Source organism: Eutrigla gurnardus, assembly GCF_963514095.1.
Source record: "Eutrigla gurnardus genome assembly, chromosome: 14".
In the NCBI taxonomy this organism is placed as follows: Eukaryota; Metazoa; Chordata; class Actinopteri; order Perciformes; family Triglidae; genus Eutrigla; species Eutrigla gurnardus.
In genome coordinates, this window is record NC_139937.1 from 14683461 (window position 1) to 14700622 (window position 17162).

At 46.6% G+C, this 17162-nt stretch overlaps 1 protein-coding gene and 2 pseudogenes across 3 annotated transcripts; 1 reads left to right on the forward strand and 2 right to left on the reverse strand.

Moving 5' to 3' along the window:
* Positions 1-3662: 3662 nt before the first annotated feature.
* LOC311024754 (calcium homeostasis modulator protein 5-like) lies at positions 3663-5641 on the reverse strand. Its single transcript, XM_084027313.1, has 2 exons — positions 5384-5641; positions 3663-4486 (listed from the first exon to the last, which is right to left on the reverse strand). Exons 1-2 carry the CDS (start codon positions 5630-5632, stop codon positions 4097-4099), a joined length of 639 nt encoding a protein of 212 aa, XP_083883439.1. The 5' UTR covers positions 5633-5641; the 3' UTR covers positions 3663-4096.
* Positions 5642-6559: 918 nt separating this feature from the next.
* LOC311024813 (calcium homeostasis modulator protein 6 pseudogene) lies at positions 6560-14767 on the reverse strand (annotated as a pseudogene). The gene is made up of 2 exons (XR_014599326.1): positions 14219-14767; positions 6560-6949 (listed from the first exon to the last, which is right to left on the reverse strand). The product of XR_014599326.1 is annotated as a calcium homeostasis modulator protein 6 pseudogene (transcript).
* LOC311024814 (glycerol-3-phosphate dehydrogenase 1-like protein pseudogene) lies at positions 14766-15781 on the forward strand (annotated as a pseudogene). The gene is made up of 3 exons (XR_014599327.1): positions 14766-14779; positions 14930-15044; positions 15148-15781. The product of XR_014599327.1 is annotated as a glycerol-3-phosphate dehydrogenase 1-like protein pseudogene (transcript).
* The last annotated feature ends 1381 nt before the right edge of the window (positions 15782-17162 follow it).

The following is a 17162-nucleotide window of genomic DNA, read 5'->3' on the forward strand; positions in this document are numbered from 1 at the left end:
AGTCTATTTAACTCAGGAAGTAGCCCTCTGTGTTTGTTATTGTAGCTATATATATAAATATAGCCCTTTTTTTTTACACAATATCAGAATTAGTGTATTATTGATATCAATACTTAAAAAGAAATACAGGGTTATCGTTAATACCTGTATATCACAACACCACTTCCCTGAACCTTTGCAAATAGTGTATATTTCCAGGTTTGTGACCAAATTTCTGAAGTGGCATCTTTGTTTTTTATTATTGTGACACTGTGGTTATCTGTAGAGTTCATATCAGTATTACTTGAGACAACTGAAACATACCAGCCCAAACTAGCCTGTCTGTGGACACCAGCGAGGGACCGATCTGTGTCAGACTTATGCCCTTAAGTTTTGTCCTGCACAAGCACACCAGCAATGGACAAGGAGAAGCTAAGGGGGTTCACTCTGTGTTTAAGTAGAACTTCGTAAGGATTGTATTCATATGCTCTTACTGCCACTCAGGTGAACATACAGTGGGGTTGAAAATAATCAAGGACCCTCACAACATCCTTCTCGGGAGCTAGAATGAAATCTGTATGAACAGACACGAGTTAACAAACCTACAGTGTGTTAATAATGTCTTTAAATATATCAGGCACGTGTCTACGAGTTATTCCTCACTAAACTGCCAAACTGTTGCCAAGTAAGTCATACAGATTGTATCTTTGCTATGTAATTGTTTAAGTCTCCACAGCGGCTGTGAGTCTTTATCTGAGGTGAGGAACAATGAGCTAATCCATTGAATTAGGCCCTAAAGCCGTTATCCTGTAAACACACCGTGAAAACGTGTCAATTAAAGTATAAATCTTTAACAAGCCTTTGTGTCGCTACAAGTGTGTTATTGAGTGACCTGATAGCTGCCTCGTGTGTGTGTGTGTGTGTGTGTGTGTGTGTGTGTGTGTGTGTGTGTGTGTGTGTGTGTGTGTGTGTGTGTGTGTGTGTGTGTGTGTGTGTGTGTGTGTGTGTGTGTGTGTGTGTGGCTGCTGTTCTCCAGCATTGTGAAAACTGGATACTGTCTCAGCCACTCATCACATGACCCCAAAAAAGTTCCCTCTTCCTGGTTTGCTTCAAGGCTATTAAAGGCTTAGACATGTACTGTTTTTCAAATCACATTTCTTTTTATTTTTACTTTAAGTACACGCTGCAGCTGCCGTTACAAAGTATGTAGTGATGCGTGCAGTCTGCATTCAGTTTCTATAATTCTATCAATACACTGCACCTTGAACTGTGACCCTCTTGCTGTGGGTCAAAAAAAGCTTGCTGGCTTGCAGACTGCAAAATGTATGCAGTAAGACATCCTTGTATGTTTGGCATACTGCATTTGACATGGAGTAGGGGGATGGTGTCCACTCCGGTGCTCTTTCGGCACAATATCATTGTCATTTAAAATTAGATTAACTTAATGGCACACGGTCCTCCTTCCTCACATCTTTACTTTTTGTATAAAGTATATTCCCGAACTGAGGCTAACTGCAGACGCCTCAGTGAAACAAATCAATCATCCCTTTGTTCTATGATCACACGCCAGCTAGTGAGCCTTTTGCAAAGTGCAGGCCAGATCTCATGCGTTGTACCCCAACGATATGACAACGCTGAAACTCCCCCTCTTTTTGACCTCCTTGGTTTGCTCCTGTATCGGGCGGTCCACTGCACATGTGCAGACATGTCCCTTTCCCTGAGCCCGCAAGCCAGTCTTCAAATTGAGACAGGAGACAAATATTAAACATTCATGGTTTAACAATTCATAATAGAGTGCTGCAGGAATGAGTCATCAAACTCAGAAATGAGTCAGCATTTTTGCACTTCTAGTTCATTTTCCTCAAACTTTGTCAGAGGCCTGAGATAAGATCTGTCTTTAACACACGTTTAAGATATTTTAATGTTGTTGACATGATTTAGTAACTATTTTCTACACTTATTTTTGTCTTTTAGAGAGAGCAGACCGGACCAGACCAGACCAGACCAGATGACTAAAGGAGACAAGATGCACTGTGAAGCCTCTCATTTAAAAAGATAAGTATACATTCATCTATGATATTGTACTTCTATGTGAAGCCATTACTGGATACTACACGATTAATCCCATACTACAAGTATAAAAGCTCAAAGATATGACTGTCACATCTGAAGTTACATCAAACTGGTACGGTTGATACAGTGGTGGTGAATGGAATCCCTCTAGGACCACAAGCCCAGGTCCTCCCTTGTATTAATAACACAAGTCGTTGAGGAAGGTGTGGTAGCAGTCATCCACCACCTGAGGGTGCCACAGAACAAACTGACGGTCACGCTGTGGGGAGATGAATCAGGAAAAGGAACCTGAAGGTGAATGTGGACCACCATGAGAGCAGATGGATACCTCAAATGATGAATTATTGTCGTGATAAACCTGATGAGATTATCCAGATTATTTACAGGGTAGCATGCAGCAGACACACTATTTATTATATTAAATTGATTCATATAAAGGGTTGTTCTGCAAATTCTGCACACTATACTAATGTTTGGACTAAGAGTGTCTTTTCTGGGCGAGTGTCACAGTCCAAATAACCTCAGACAGGCACCAGATTCAAAGGATCCAGGATATGCTAGACTCCCTGGTAGCTCCTGGTTTTCAGTCATTGATGAGAGCAAAGCATATCACCAAGGGTTCCTGGACCCTGCACAGCTTTTTAACCCCTTGGGGCCCGTACCTTTCTAGCCACTAGCCATGTGTCCGTATTTGACGAGTTGAGAGTGAGAATTTGTTGCCCTGAAAAACTCCTAAAGTCAAGGTTAGCCCACTGTGGAAGCTTTAGCCTCAGGCTAACAGCTCACTCAGTGCAGTGTGCAAAGCCTCTATGTCTGCTACCTCTGCCTTGGCAAGTCAAGCTGACACTTGATTATTTTCGAGGCAAGTCACAACTTATCTGAAACAAGCCTGTTTACTCATGGTGGTGACTCCCATGGAGGTGGAAACATTGGAAACAGATCTAAAACTGACATCAGACTAGAATTCATGACCAGTTTAATTTGAAATAACACCAGAAGGTTTATAATCTTTTCCAGGTTAATAATTCATCAAATGAATGCAACATATTAGAAAAAAATTTAATTTAATAAATAGGCTATATTTTTCCTTTTATTGTAGGACATTTGGGATTCAGGATGGAAAGCGAAATTTCAACACATAAAATTAAAAAAAAACAAAAAAAAAACCCAGCCTTAAGGTACCGCCTTGTCTCATACGCTAATGTCGGACACAGTTCCCATAGAAAAGCTGGTCCAGGCTTGTTTCAACCCCTGAAATGGAGTTTGGCATAATGTATTCTGTTAGGATTATAACTTTAAGGACACACAAGGATGCAAATAAATGCTAAAAGCTCAAAACGGAGGACCCAAATGCAGGACGCCAGACAGGCAATTAAATTGAAAAAGCTTTAATAACAAAAGTTGGTTCCCCAATAACTGACAGATAATGACATTGATTGTGCTTCACACTTTTAACAGAAGAAAAAAAAAACGCTTCACTGTCAAACATGATACAGCGTAGCATACAAAGGCCTGTTAAGACGGTTAGCATGTTTACCAGGGGCGTAGCCAGGATTTAAAGAAAAGGGTCCAAGTCCCTGTCTGACTTGCTCACCTGCTATGATCAGCACTTGTGTTATTAGTTAAAACAATAGCTGGTCTGTTTTAAAGGACACGAACCACCACGATCCTGATGGTTGCTACAATCCCCAATTTATCAGAAATAAAGGTCATGACCTCACTGTTTTCAGTTGTAGCTACGGCCCTGACTGCAGCTTCTTAATGTTAATTACTTACTTTGTGCTAGTGATACAATGCCTCAAATGCATGCAGTGTTACGGAGGTAGGGAGAAGTAGTGTGTTAATAAATTAGTGGTTATGCCATTCATTAGCTTAGTGGTTCGAGAAAGTCGCACCATTGCAGTTTGGCAATCGGTCCATTCTTCAGAGTATACTGACAGGGCAGCGTTGAGGGACAGCTTATCCTGAGTCAAACTTGCACGTACAACAGACTATTGAGTTACATACCAACAGCGATGACAGTGTCACCACCGTTTGCCCTTTCTCAGTGCATCTCTATCCCATGGTCGTAGTCCAAAACAGGTCTCTTCTCCGGCGTGAAGTCCCTGTCCGTCCTCTCCACGTACCGCTGCAACGTGCTGTAGTACTGCTCACTCCTGGAGAAGGTGTAGTGTGCAGAGATCTCCTCCCATGCCTTGTGGTTGGGGAAAGGGAACGGCTCAGGGTCCTTGTTCTCAAAGAAGCTCTGCAGGTTTCTCTCCGCCAGTTTGGTAGCGTAGTCCAAAGCGAAGCTATCGAAGCGCTCCTTCTCCTTCTCCACATAGCGTTTCCAGAATGTGAGTTGCAGGTAGCTGACCTTGGAGCGACAGTTTCTGCAGCAGGTACCGAGGAGGCCCCCGACGGCAGCAATGATGATGATACACCAGCCCAGGATCTGCAGAGGTACCGTGAACATAAATGTGCTTTAATGTTCAAAAGACATTCTTTATCTCATACTGTCTGTTTGAATATACCTGGAGTCACCCTCAGTCTGAAAAGTTTGAGCGCCTCCCTCTTTAAGGGCCCCTCCTGAATAAAGCCCAGTAAACTCTGATTGGCTTAAAAATATGAGCCTTCATGTGACATAGGAAGGGAAAACAATCTGAAGGGATTGTTGAATTCCATGTTGAATGATGATGGGTTGTCTTATTTCACAGTGTGGTTTTGGTAGGTGCTCCAGACGCCTCCTCGCCATGTGCAATGCCACTACGATATGAGTAATGTAATTGTAGTGCAAAAAGAACTCTCTAGAAAAGTCAGCCTCATGCATTAATCAATTTTTGGAGTCTAGACAAATAACCCTCCCTGATGATGTCATAGTGATGTGATCAGGGTTTGGGCGTTTACAAAACTGGGAGGATCTAACAAAACAACCTTCCTTTTTTGTCTTTTAGTATTTTGACCACATAATCAGCTCTGTTGCAGATTTATTTAAATATTAATGAAATATTATAATTACCAATGATACACAAACAGCTTCTATTTACATGATGGGTTACATTATATTGGTATTGGCATTTCAACAATACCGATGCCTATGACATATCCTTGGTTTTAGTCCCTAGAATGGATCACTGGATCCTACATTTCCCTTAATGCAACTGGATAGCATCTTTCATTAGACCCTCTGTGACCATGATCTTTTGTAAATTTGTTGTAAATTTGTGTCTCCCTATGACATCATCAGGGGTATTTTCTAGACTTGATGAATCTCCTTCCAGGTCCACAGGAGAACTGTGTGAGTAGTTTAATCCTGGGTGATGTTTGCACTGCTGTGTGGTGTTTATCTTACCTGTGACTGGGCCCTGAACATTAGCAGCAGCTCCATGCGCTCATCACTGGACAGCTTGGACTGGTCACAGGGCACCCGGGCCAGCTCCTCCTGGCACTTCATGGTCTTGTTATTACAGAACAGCTCCACCACCACATTGTCATCGAGACCACTGACGGCACACTCGTAAAAGGTCCCATTGAGCAGGGCCACCGAGAGCCACATTATAGAAGCAACATGTTTTCCCTTTAGAAAACCTCCTTTTGACATTCTGCCCCACGCAGTCCGGGTTCTGGTTCTCCCATGCCTCCCTTTCCTCCAGCGGGTCCAGCAATAGAGAAGTGCAGCCACTTTTCTGGGTTTTTGGTTGGTCTAAACCAAGTTTAAGAGATTTTAACGTTTTGTTCTAGGATATAAAATATGTCAGTGAATAAACAGAATGCAATATTTTATTTTATGCAATAATCCAAAATCCAATGGATTGTTCAGGCACTGTTTCTGCAGTCCGGCAGCAAGGCAAGGTAAGGCAAGGCAACTTTATTTGTATAGCACATTTCATCCACAAGGGAGACTCAAAGTGCTTCACATCATACAACAAAGTGAAAAAAAATAGAAGAATTAAAAGAAAATAAAGGCAAATTTAAAAATGCATTACAGAAAGAAAGGAGAATAAAAACATATTTGCAATAATTAAAAACAGTGCAGACATTAAAAGATTTAGCAGAAAGCTATGGTGAACATAAAAGTTTTCAGTCTAGTTTTAAAAGTGGTCAGAGTTGGGGCAAGTCTTACATCTTCAGGAAGTTTATTCCAGCCATTTGTTGCATAGTGACTAAATGATGCTCTCCCGTGATTGTTGTTTACTCTGGGAATCACTAACAGATTGGTCTCAGAAGATCTTAGTGGTCTAGAAGGCTTAGTGGGAGCATATCAGTGATATACTTCGGTCCTAGACCATGTAGTGATTTATATGTGAGCAGGAGGATTTTGAAATCAATCCTCTGACATACAGGGAGCCAATGTAAGGATTTAAGAATTGGTGTAATGTGCTCACATTTTTTGGTCTTTGTAAGAACTCTAGCAGCAGCGTTCTGAACAAGCTGTAGCTGCCTGACAGTTTTTTTCGGAAGACCTGCAAGGAGACCATTACAGTAGTCTAGCCTACTAGTAATAAAGGCATGTACAAGTTTTTCTAAGTCACACCGAGGTGACCGAAGCCATCCTCCCTTTGGTCTCCACGTACTTGTGCAAGGTACTGTAGTAGAGGTTATCGCCGGGGTTATTGGCGGGGTTATTGGCGGGGTTATTGGCGCTGAACTTGTAGAGGGAGGAGACCATCTCCCAGTCCTCGTTGTTGAGGATGGTGATAACTTCAGGCGGCGTCTGGTCGAAGAAGCTCTTCATGTTCCTCTCGGCGAGCTGTTTGGCCTGTTCAGCAATGCGTGTATCGAACATGTTGCTCTCCTCCTGAGAGTAGGCTCTCCAGAACTGGAGCTGCATGTAGCTGATGGGGGAGGTGCAGCGGGCCAGACAGTACAGCAGCAGGTTGGACAACATGATGGAGGTGATGAGCAGCCAACCCAGGATCTGTGGTCACACGCAGGATTTAGAATTAACTTTGATCTCCGTCGCACATTAAAGGGATAGTTTGGAGGTGTAGTGGGTTTGTAAGTGCTTCTCCCGCAGCTTAAACTTTACGTAAGACGGCAGTGAAGACATTATCTGTGCTGTCTTTAAAGCCACCACGCTCCATTGACACAAACAGTAATTTTACCTCGCAGTAAACTTGAGTTGCTTTTCTATCACTGCCTCATCAGTTTTTTGCATTAGAGTGTGATTTTGTGATTAACCTTTTAATGGTGTGCTGTGAGGATTTACAGACATGATAATTTTTCAACATTGATTGCTTTTTGCTCCACGGCAACATGTTGGAGATAGATCTATACGGAGCTGGGGGCTGGTCCTCCCCTCCCCCCCATGGACTTCTACTGCTAATATTACTACTACTATAACTACTATGCAAGCAGTTTTTTCTCGCCAATGTCTGAGATAACTGTTGTTGTTGATATGACACTATAAATAAAATTGAATAGAAGATTAAATTGAATGTAGTGAGAATTTGGTAAATATATTGTTTTACAAGAAGATGGCCCGAGCTCTAATTGAGAAACGAGTGAGAAACTAATCAGGGTCAACTTCATAAATGATGAATCGATAACCAGTTCTTCTCTAATCATTTGTAGTTGGGGACCATAATGATGAGTTACTAGAGAAGAGAGTGGCACAAATCTGGTAATGACAGTGTCACACCGGTATGTCAAGTTTGAGTTTTTGTCCTGTCTCCATGTTTGTTTTGTGACTTCCTGGTTTATTTTGGAAATTAACTCTCCTCTCGTTTCAGGTCACTTGCCCTTCCTCATGTGTCACCAGTCTGATTGTCTCCCCTGATTCCTGATTGTGTCCACCTGTTCCCCATTTCCCTCCATGTGTTTATAGTCTGCGTCTCCCTTTTGTCCTGTGCCAGTGTGTCATGTTCCTAGTACAGATCACCAGCTCACGTCATAGTCAAGCTCAGTCTAGTTCCATAGTTCCTCAAAGGAGTGATTTTTGTTGGCTCTGCCTTTAGTAGTTTGTCTCATAGTCTAGGTTTTTGTTGTTCCTCTAGTTCCTCGAAAGAGTGATTTTTGTTGGCTCTGCCTTTAGTGGCTTATCTCATAGTCTAGGTTTTTGTTCTTCCTCTAGTTCCTCGAAAGAGTGATTTTTGTTGGCTCTGCCTTTAGTGGCTTATCTCATAGTCTAGGGTTTTGTTCTTCCTCTAGTTCCTCGAAAGAGTGATTTTTGTTGGCTCTGCCTTTAGTGGCTTATCTCATAGTCTAGGTTTTTATTCTTCCTCTAGTTCCTCGAAAGAGTGATTTTTGTTGGCTATGCCTTTTTGTAGTTTATCTCTTAGTCTAGGTTGTTAGGTAGTTTCAGTTTAGACCATCCCTCGTCGTGAGGCGCCTTTTGTTTCCCCCGGTGTGTCCGGTGCAACTGAAATTAAAGACTAACTGCTTCATCCCGAACTCTGCACTCGAGTCCGCTCATTCAAGTTTTCCCCTTGTGTCAGTACACACTGGCCAGCATGGACTCGGCAGAGCGGGAGCAGCTAACCGCGGCGCTGCGCGTCCAGGCATCCAGGCTTGTGCAGCATGAGGAGCAGGTGACCGCCCTTGGCCACAGTGTCCAGGGGCTCGCACTCAACCAGGAGGAGTTCAAAGCAGGCGTGATAGCCCAGGTGGGTCGCCTCGGCTCCCAGATGGAACAGATCCTCACCCTCCTCTCCAAGGACACAGCCGCAGCCGCAGCCGCAGCCGCCACCCAGCCCGCCGTTACTCCGGAGCCCTTCCCCGAAGCCTCACCCGCCCGCACATGCCCCAGGTTGGCCCCCCCGGAACGGTACTCCGGTGACCCTGGACAGAGTAGGTCATTCATTACCGAGTGCGAACTGCATTTTGAATACTCACCCCGTGACTTCCCCACAGAAGGATCTAAAGTCGCCTTTATGATGTCCCATCTCACGGGGAGGGCCCGGGCGTGGGCCACGGCGGAGTGGGCCAGGAGGTCCGAGGTGTGTGATACGCTAGAGAGGTTCACCGGGGCTCTCAGACTCGTCTTCGACCCTGTGGCGACTGATCGGGAGAGCGCCCGGGAACTGAGCAGGCTGAAGCAGGGAGGAGACTCGGTTACTGATTTCGCCATCCGCTTCCGTATCCTGGCGACGGAGAGCGGGTGGAATGACACGGCCTTGTATGATGTCTTCCTGAAGGGCCTCTCAGACCCTATCCAGGATCTGCTGGTCCCGTTGGATCTTCCCCCAGACCTTGACTCCCTCATTGCCCTCGCCATCCGCACGGATAACAGGCTGCAGGAGCGGAAGCAGCGACGCGGGGCTCTCCGGCACGCCGCACCACATCAGCCCCCTCCCGAGCAGCATCTTCGACCCGCTTCCAGACAGCAGGAGGAGCCCATGCAGCTGGGAAGGGCCCGGCTCTCCCAGGTGGAGCGGCAGCGGCGTGCCCAGGAGGGTCGGTGCTATTACTGCGGCACGCAGGGCCACCTCATCGCTGCCTGCCCCGTGAAAGCTGACCTGGTGGTGAGTCATTTCACAGCCATCACCTCCACACCACGTAAATTAACTCCAGTAAGGGTCACGCACCGTCACAGAGATTTTGAGCTGGGAATTTTAATTGACTCGGGGGCAGATGAGAGTCTGATTGACTGGGGGTTAGCTCGGAGACTGGGGCTGCGGGTCGAACAACTAAGTAAGCCTATTAAGGCAAGTGCGCTCAACGGGAGCGCATTGTTTGATATCTCACACATTTCCGAACCAGTAGAGGTTCGCATTGGCGATCATTGGGAACGCATAAGACTCTACCTGATAAACTCTTCTCTGCACTCTCTTATCCTCGGGATCCCGTGGCTGATGCGCCATAACCCAAGCATAAATTGGCGCACCGGGGACATTATTGGGTGGGGGGACGGCTGTAAGGACCATTGTCGGGAGCCACAGCCCGAGAATCAAACAATGAATAGAAGTGTTTCTGCTCACTCTGCCACAGACCCAGAGATCATCAATATGACTGCAGTGCCAGACTGCTATCACCACCTCGCAGAAGTTTTTAGCAAAAGTAAGGCCATGGCTCTTCCACCTCATCGTCCCTGTGACTGCGCCATAGAGCTCCTGCCAGGCTCCACCATCCCCAAGGGCCGTCTTTATTCGGTTTCGGGCCCCAAAAGGCAGGCCATGAAAGACTACATCGAGACCTCACTGAAGGCAGGTCTGATTCGGCCGTCCTCATCCCCGGCCGGTGCTGGGTTCTTTTTTGTGAAGAAAAAGGATGGAACCCTCCGCCCCTGTATTGACTATAGCCCCCTCAACGACATCACCGTTAAAAATAGATATCCCCTTCCCCTCATGTCGTCAGTATTCGACCAGCTTCAGCAAGCACAGATTTTTACCAAATTGGATCTTCGTAATGCTTACCACCTCGTCCGCATCCGGGAAGGGGATGAATGGAAGACGGGGTTTAATACGCCAACCGGCCATTATGAGTACTTGGTCATGCCGTTTGGTCTCACAAACGCCCCAGCGGTGTTTCAGTCAATGATTAATGATGTGTTGAGAGACTTTCTTGATCACTTTGTTTATGTTTATATCGATGATATCTTGATTTTCTCCCCCGACTTGGAGACTCACAAGAGACATGTCAAACTCGTCCTGCAACGTCTTCTAGAAAATAAATTGTTTGTCAAAACAGAAAAGAGTGAATTTCATGCCGAAACCGTCTCCTTCCTGGGCTTTATCGTAGCTCCTGGAAAGGTGCAGATGGACCCGGCTAAAGTTAGCGCTGTGGCCGAGTGGCCCACACCTGATAGCCGCAAGAAAGTGCAACAATTTCTGGGTTTTGCTAACTTTTACAGGCGGTTTATCAGAGGCTTCAGCGCAATAGCAGCTCCTCTCTGCAGTCTCACATCCCCGCAGGTGCCATTCCGCTGGTCCGTCGATGCAGACGCAGCTTTCCAGGAGTTAAAGCGACGGTTCACCACAGCGCCTATCCTCCTGCTTCCCGACCCCTCTCGCCAGTTCGTGGTGGAGGTCGACGCCTCCAGTGAGGGGATTGGGGCCATTCTGTCCCAGCGATCGGAGGCTGACAGCAAGCTTCACCCCTGCGCCTTCCTGTCACGACGCCTGACGGCAGCGGAGCGGAACTACGACGTGGGGAATCGAGAGCTGCTGGCCGTGAAGGTGGCACTGGAGGAGTGGCGGCACTGGCTGGAGGGGGCACAACACCCGTTCCTGGTTTGGACAGATCACAAAAACCTGCAGTACATCCGAAAAGCTAAACGGCTGAATCCTCGTCAAGCCCGCTGGTCAATGTTTTTTAACCGTTTTCATTTTGTCCTGTCTTACAGACCGGGGGCCAAAAACACAAAGCCCGATGCCCTGTCCCGTCTTTTCAGCCCCGAGCCCGTGGCCAAGGAACCTGAGCCCATCCTTCCACTTAACTGTGTGGTTGGAGCGGTTACCTGGCCCATAGAAACTACGGTGAAGCAGGCGAATGGTGAGACCCCTCCACCTAGTGGATGCCCCGATAATCGTATGTTTGTCCCGGTTAGTCTGCGTCCACAGGTGATTCACTGGGCTCACTCGTCTCTGCTCACCTGCCATCCGGGCGTACGTCGGACCATGTTCGCCATCGCGCAGCGGTTCTGGTGGCCGTCCATGGAACCGGAGGTCCGGGAGTACGTTGAGGCGTGTCCAGTCTGTGCCAGGAACAAGACCTCCTCCAGAGCTCGCGCTGGCCTGCTGCAGCCTCTCTCCATCCCATCCCGGCCATGGGTGGAGATCTCCATGGACTTTGTCACGGGGCTCCCGACCTCCAAGGGTAACACTACGGTTTTAACTGTAGTTGACAGATTCTCCAAAATGGCACATTTTATAGCCTTGCCCAAGTTGCCGTCAGCTAAAGAGACTGCAGAGATCATGATGGACAATGTCTTTAGGATCCATGGATTTCCTCGGGACATTGTGTCAGATCGGGGGCCCCAGTTTGCCTCGCGGTTCTGGAAGGAGTTCTGCAAGCTCATCGGCGCCACTGCCAGCCTCACATCAGGTTACCATCCGGAAGCTAACGGCCAGACGGAACGCCTCAATCAACAACTGGAAACCGGCCTCCGGTGCCTGGTGGCACAGAACCCTGCGTCATGGAGCCAACACCTGACATGGGTCGAGTACGCCCATAATTCCCTTCCCACCTCTGCCACCGGTATGTCTCCCTTCAATTGTGTATTTGGATACCAACCCCCGGTCTTTTCGGCTTCTGAGCCTGAGGTGTCGGTGCCCTCTGCCCATGCCCTAGTCCGCCGCTGCCGCCGCATCTGGGCTGCTGCACGCCAGACACTAATCCGCCAAAGGGACAGAGTCAAAGGAGCAGCAGACCGCAGGAGGAGACCGGCCCCTGCCTATCAGCCCGGCCAGCGAGTGTGGCTCTCAGCCAAGGATCTGCCGCTGCAGGTGGAATCTCGAAAACTGGCTCCACGCTTCGTCGGCCCATTCCCCATCTCGAGGATCATCAATCCTGCGGCTGTGCGCCTTCGTCTGCCCCGGTCTCTCAGGGTGCATCCCACCTTCCATGTCAGCAAAGTCAAGCCAGTCAAAGAGAGCGTCATGGTGCCAGCGACCAAGCCACCCCCTTCTCCCCGTATGGTCGACGGGGGCCCTGTTTATGCGGTGAAGAGGCTGTTGGCTGTGCGCAATCGAGGTCGGGGCAGGCAGTTCCTCGTGGACTGGCAGGGGTACGGCCCAGAGGAACGACAGTGGGTCCCGGCCAGGTTCATCATGGATCCTGGTCTCATTCGTGACTTTTATAAGGACCACCCGGACATTCCAGGGCCGTCTGGTATTCGGCCTTAGGGGGGGGGTAATGTCACACCGGTATGTCAAGTTTGAGTTTTTGTCCTGTCTCCATGTTTGTTTTGTGACTTCCTGGTTTATTTTGGAAATTAACTCTCCTCTCGTTTCAGGTCACTTGCCCTTCCTCATGTGTCACCAGTCTGATTGTCTCCCCTGATTCCTGATTGTGTCCACCTGTTCCCCATTTCCCTCCATGTGTTTATAGTCTGCGTCTCCCTTTTGTCCTGTGCCAGTGTGTCATGTTCCTAGTACAGATCACCAGCTCACGTCATAGTCAAGCTCAGTCTAGTTCCATAGTTCCTCAAAGGAGTGATTTTTGTTGGCTCTGCCTTTAGTAGTTTGTCTCATAGTCTAGGTTTTTGTTGTTCCTCTAGTTCCTCGAAAGAGTGATTTTTGTTGGCTCTGCCTTTAGTGGCTTATCTCATAGTCTAGGTTTTTGTTCTTCCTCTAGTTCCTCGAAAGAGTGATTTTTGTTGGCTCTGCCTTTAGTGGCTTATCTCATAGTCTAGGGTTTTGTTCTTCCTCTAGTTCCTCGAAAGAGTGATTTTTGTTGGCTCTGCCTTTAGTGGCTTATCTCATAGTCTAGGTTTTTATTCTTCCTCTAGTTCCTCGAAAGAGTGATTTTTGTTGGCTCTGCCTTTTTGTAGTTTATCTCTTAGTCTAGGTTGTTAGGTAGTTTCAGTTTAGACCATCCCTCGTCGTGAGGCGCCTTTTGTTTCCCCCGGTGTGTCCGGTGCAACTGAAATTAAAGACTAACTGCTTCATCCCGAACTCTGCACTCGAGTCCGCTCATTCAAGTTTTCCCCTTGTGTCAGACAGGTGGTGTTCTGTGGTGTCCCCAATGTTTAAAGTGATGCATCATACTAAATAGTTACTAGTTCCTCATTTTTTCCCTAGTGACTACTGAAAGTGTTGTGTTCCTTATTGTAAAGTTTTACAATCATTACAGCAGGGGTTTACAACTTCCTTCATTACTGTATCTTTCTTGTCATGTGCCCACCGGCGCTTATGCAGTAAAGTAAGAATGTTTTATGACAATTATAAGAAATGAGAACTGTAGGTTTATATTGGTGTAATCCTAGCAGGGAAGCATTTGAAGAAAAACATGTCTTCATCTGACTATTCTCAACATTTGTGTATGACTAAAGCTAATCCTATACATGCCATATTAATTTTGCTGCAGTGGTTTGAGGAGTTATTTCCCCTCTTTTTTGTGTGGCCTACTCTGTTTATGATGAAGTTAAATATGCAGCACAAAGTTTTTGAACTTTTCCCCTATAATTATACAGCCTGATATAATATATTACAGTTAAATACTGTATTATCATCACTATACACATCACGCTTCCAAAGCCAACCCCACAGATTGAAGCATCTCTAACTGTTTGATTTGCAGCACTGACCTGAGACTGAGCATTCAGGTTGAGCAGGACATCGTTGCGGACCGTGGACAGGCTTGCATCGATGCCCGTCCCGCAGGGGAACCGGTGCAGCTGCTGCTGACACTCGACCTGGGAGCTCTCCTCTGTACACAGGTACGCGGTATACGCGGTCACGTTGGCCCCGGTCATGACACACTCGTAGTACTTCCCGTTGAGCAGAGCCACGGCGATCCAGCTGCAGGGCGCGACCAGCGCGGTGGTGCTGATCCGCCAGAGGACCGTGAAGGCGGCGACCAGCCTGTTGCAGTTACGCAGCGAGTCCCTGCTCTCGAACAGACCCGTCAACAGCTTCCACGTCGTCTTGTTCAGGATGTAACCCAGAAGCAGCAGGGCCAGGGCGGGCACCAGCAGGAACACCATGCCGTAGACGAAGTTCAGGTTGTTGCAGGGGCAGCTGAAGACCACCGAGGAGAAGATCTGCTCCCCCCCTGCTGTGAGCAGGGCGACCAAGCCGCAACCCAGGCTGTTCTGTTGGTTGACAACGTCCAGGATAAACCTAAACTTATCCATGTCTCTGACTGCGTGTGACTGACATGCACACTTTCACTTTTCACTGTATATTGGTGTCTATCCCCCCCCCCCCCTATACAGTGAAAAGTGAAAGTGTGACTGACATGCACACTTTCACTTTTCACTGTATATTGGTGTCTATCCCCCCCCCCCCTATCGCAGCAACGGCTCTGTTTGCACGGAAACCTTCCTGGAGAGCTGCGGCGTGGCTGACCTTACTACCTGCTACGGCGGCCGCAACCGTCGAGTGGCAGAGGCCTTCTCTAAAACGGGGAAGGTAAGTGCACACTTAGCAGAGATTTAAATAAATACAGCTACTTTCTTATGAATAGCATGATTTTCCAGTGCCTTTAATCTGCATCATCTGCTCGTCCTACTAGAGCATCGAGGAGCTGGAGAAGGAGATGCTGAATGGTCAGAAGCTCCAGGGTCCTGCCACCTCGGCTGAGGTCTACCACATCCTCAAACAGAAGGGCCTGGTGGACAAGTCTGTATTCAGCAGTCTCTTTCTTTAGCTACCTGTCTGTCTGAAGAGGGCGTCTGTCTTACTTTGTTTGTTTTGGACTTTGAATTCGAGCTGTGACGGATTTCTGAGTGAAACACGATAAACATGGACGGGACACAACGTTTGATTTGATCGTTAAAATGATGAGCTCACGAGATCTGTGCAGTGCCGAAGTTGCAGATTTATTGATAAATAGGTGCACAATATGACCAGTTATGTGATCTAAAAGGGTTATTGATGTTTTGAGCTACAGGAATAGTTTTGCAACATGTTCATTACTGAGCTTTAAATCAGTTAAAAGATGTTTTTATGAACCAGAGCCAGGCTAGCATCTCATTTCATAGACTAAACAATACGTTTGATTAACAAAAAATCCCAAGATCAATCAATAACGAAATAGCTGGATGAGTTATAGTATGACCAGTTTATAATGATGTCACTGGCATTTGCTCATCGGTGCTCCGGTATGTTTCATGATTCCCTCCACGTGTCTGATTGTCTCCGTCCTCTCTCCAGGTTCCCTCTGTTCACAGCAGTCTATCAGATTTGCTTCGAGGGGAAGCCGGTCCAAGAGATGATCTCCTGCCTGCAGAGCCACCCAGAGCACATGTGATCACCTGGTGGGTCTCACAGGGAAGGGATCTACACTGTCAGAAAAAAAAAGACGATGTCCTTTATCAATCCAAGTTTTCTATGCTTACAATGTAGAGAGAACCAACCCTGCCTTACTGCTAGGTCTCACCTCCTCTCCTGAAGTTTCAACAACAGATCAGATTTGCAGCCTGACACATCGTTGTAGTTTGGATTTTCCAGGCGAACAGGGCTGTTGTTATGGCTTTCCACCAGCACTCCTGTCTTTTCCTAGCCGGTATAGTCACAGACATAGAGCACAATAACTCCCAACACTCAAGATGTTCAGGGGATGATGCTTTCACCATCATCTTCTTTTACACTTAAACCAACCTGCTCCATCTTGTGGTCAATATTGGTACAGCAATTAGAGGGGTAACTGGTATATTGTGCTTGGATCTTTTTTTTTATCATTTTAATATGAACTATATTTTATTCCATGTGGAACCATTGTGATCATACTTGACCCTGGCTAAACAACGAATAGGTGGGCAGGTAAAAACTAATTTTACACAACTCATTGTAAGGTTTGTCTGTGAGTCTGAACCAAATTTAACCCAGGAAGTAGCCCTCTGTGTTTGTTATTGTAGCTATATATATAAATATAGCCCTTTTTTTACACAATATCAGAATTAGTGTATTATTGATAACAATACTAGGGTTAGGGTTATCGTTAATACCTGTATATCACAACCCCACTTCCCTGAACCTTTGCAAATAGTGTATATTTCCAGGTTTGTGACCAAATTTCTGAAGTGGCATCTTTGTTTTTTATTATTGTGACAGCACTGTGGTTATCTGTAGAGTTCATATCAGTATTACTTGAGACAACTGAAACATACCAGCCCAAACTAGCCTGTCTGTGGACACCAGCGAGGGACCGATCTGTCAGACTTATGCCCTTAAGTTTTGTCCTGCACAAGCACACCAGCAATGGACAAGGAGAAGATAAGGGTGTTTACTCTGTGTTTAAGTAGAACTTCATAAGGATTATGCGTTCTGACTGCCACTCAGGTGAACATACAGTGGGGTTGAAAATAATCAAGGACCCTCACAACATCCTTCTCGGGAGCTAGAATGAAATCTGTATGAACAGACACGAGTTAACAAACCTACAGTGTGTTAATAATGTCTTTAAATATATCAGGCACGTGTCTACGAGTTATTCCTCACTAAACTGCCAAACTGTTGCCAAGTAAGTCATACAGATTGTATCTTTGCTATGTAATTGTTTAAGTCTCCACAGCCGCTGTGAGTCTT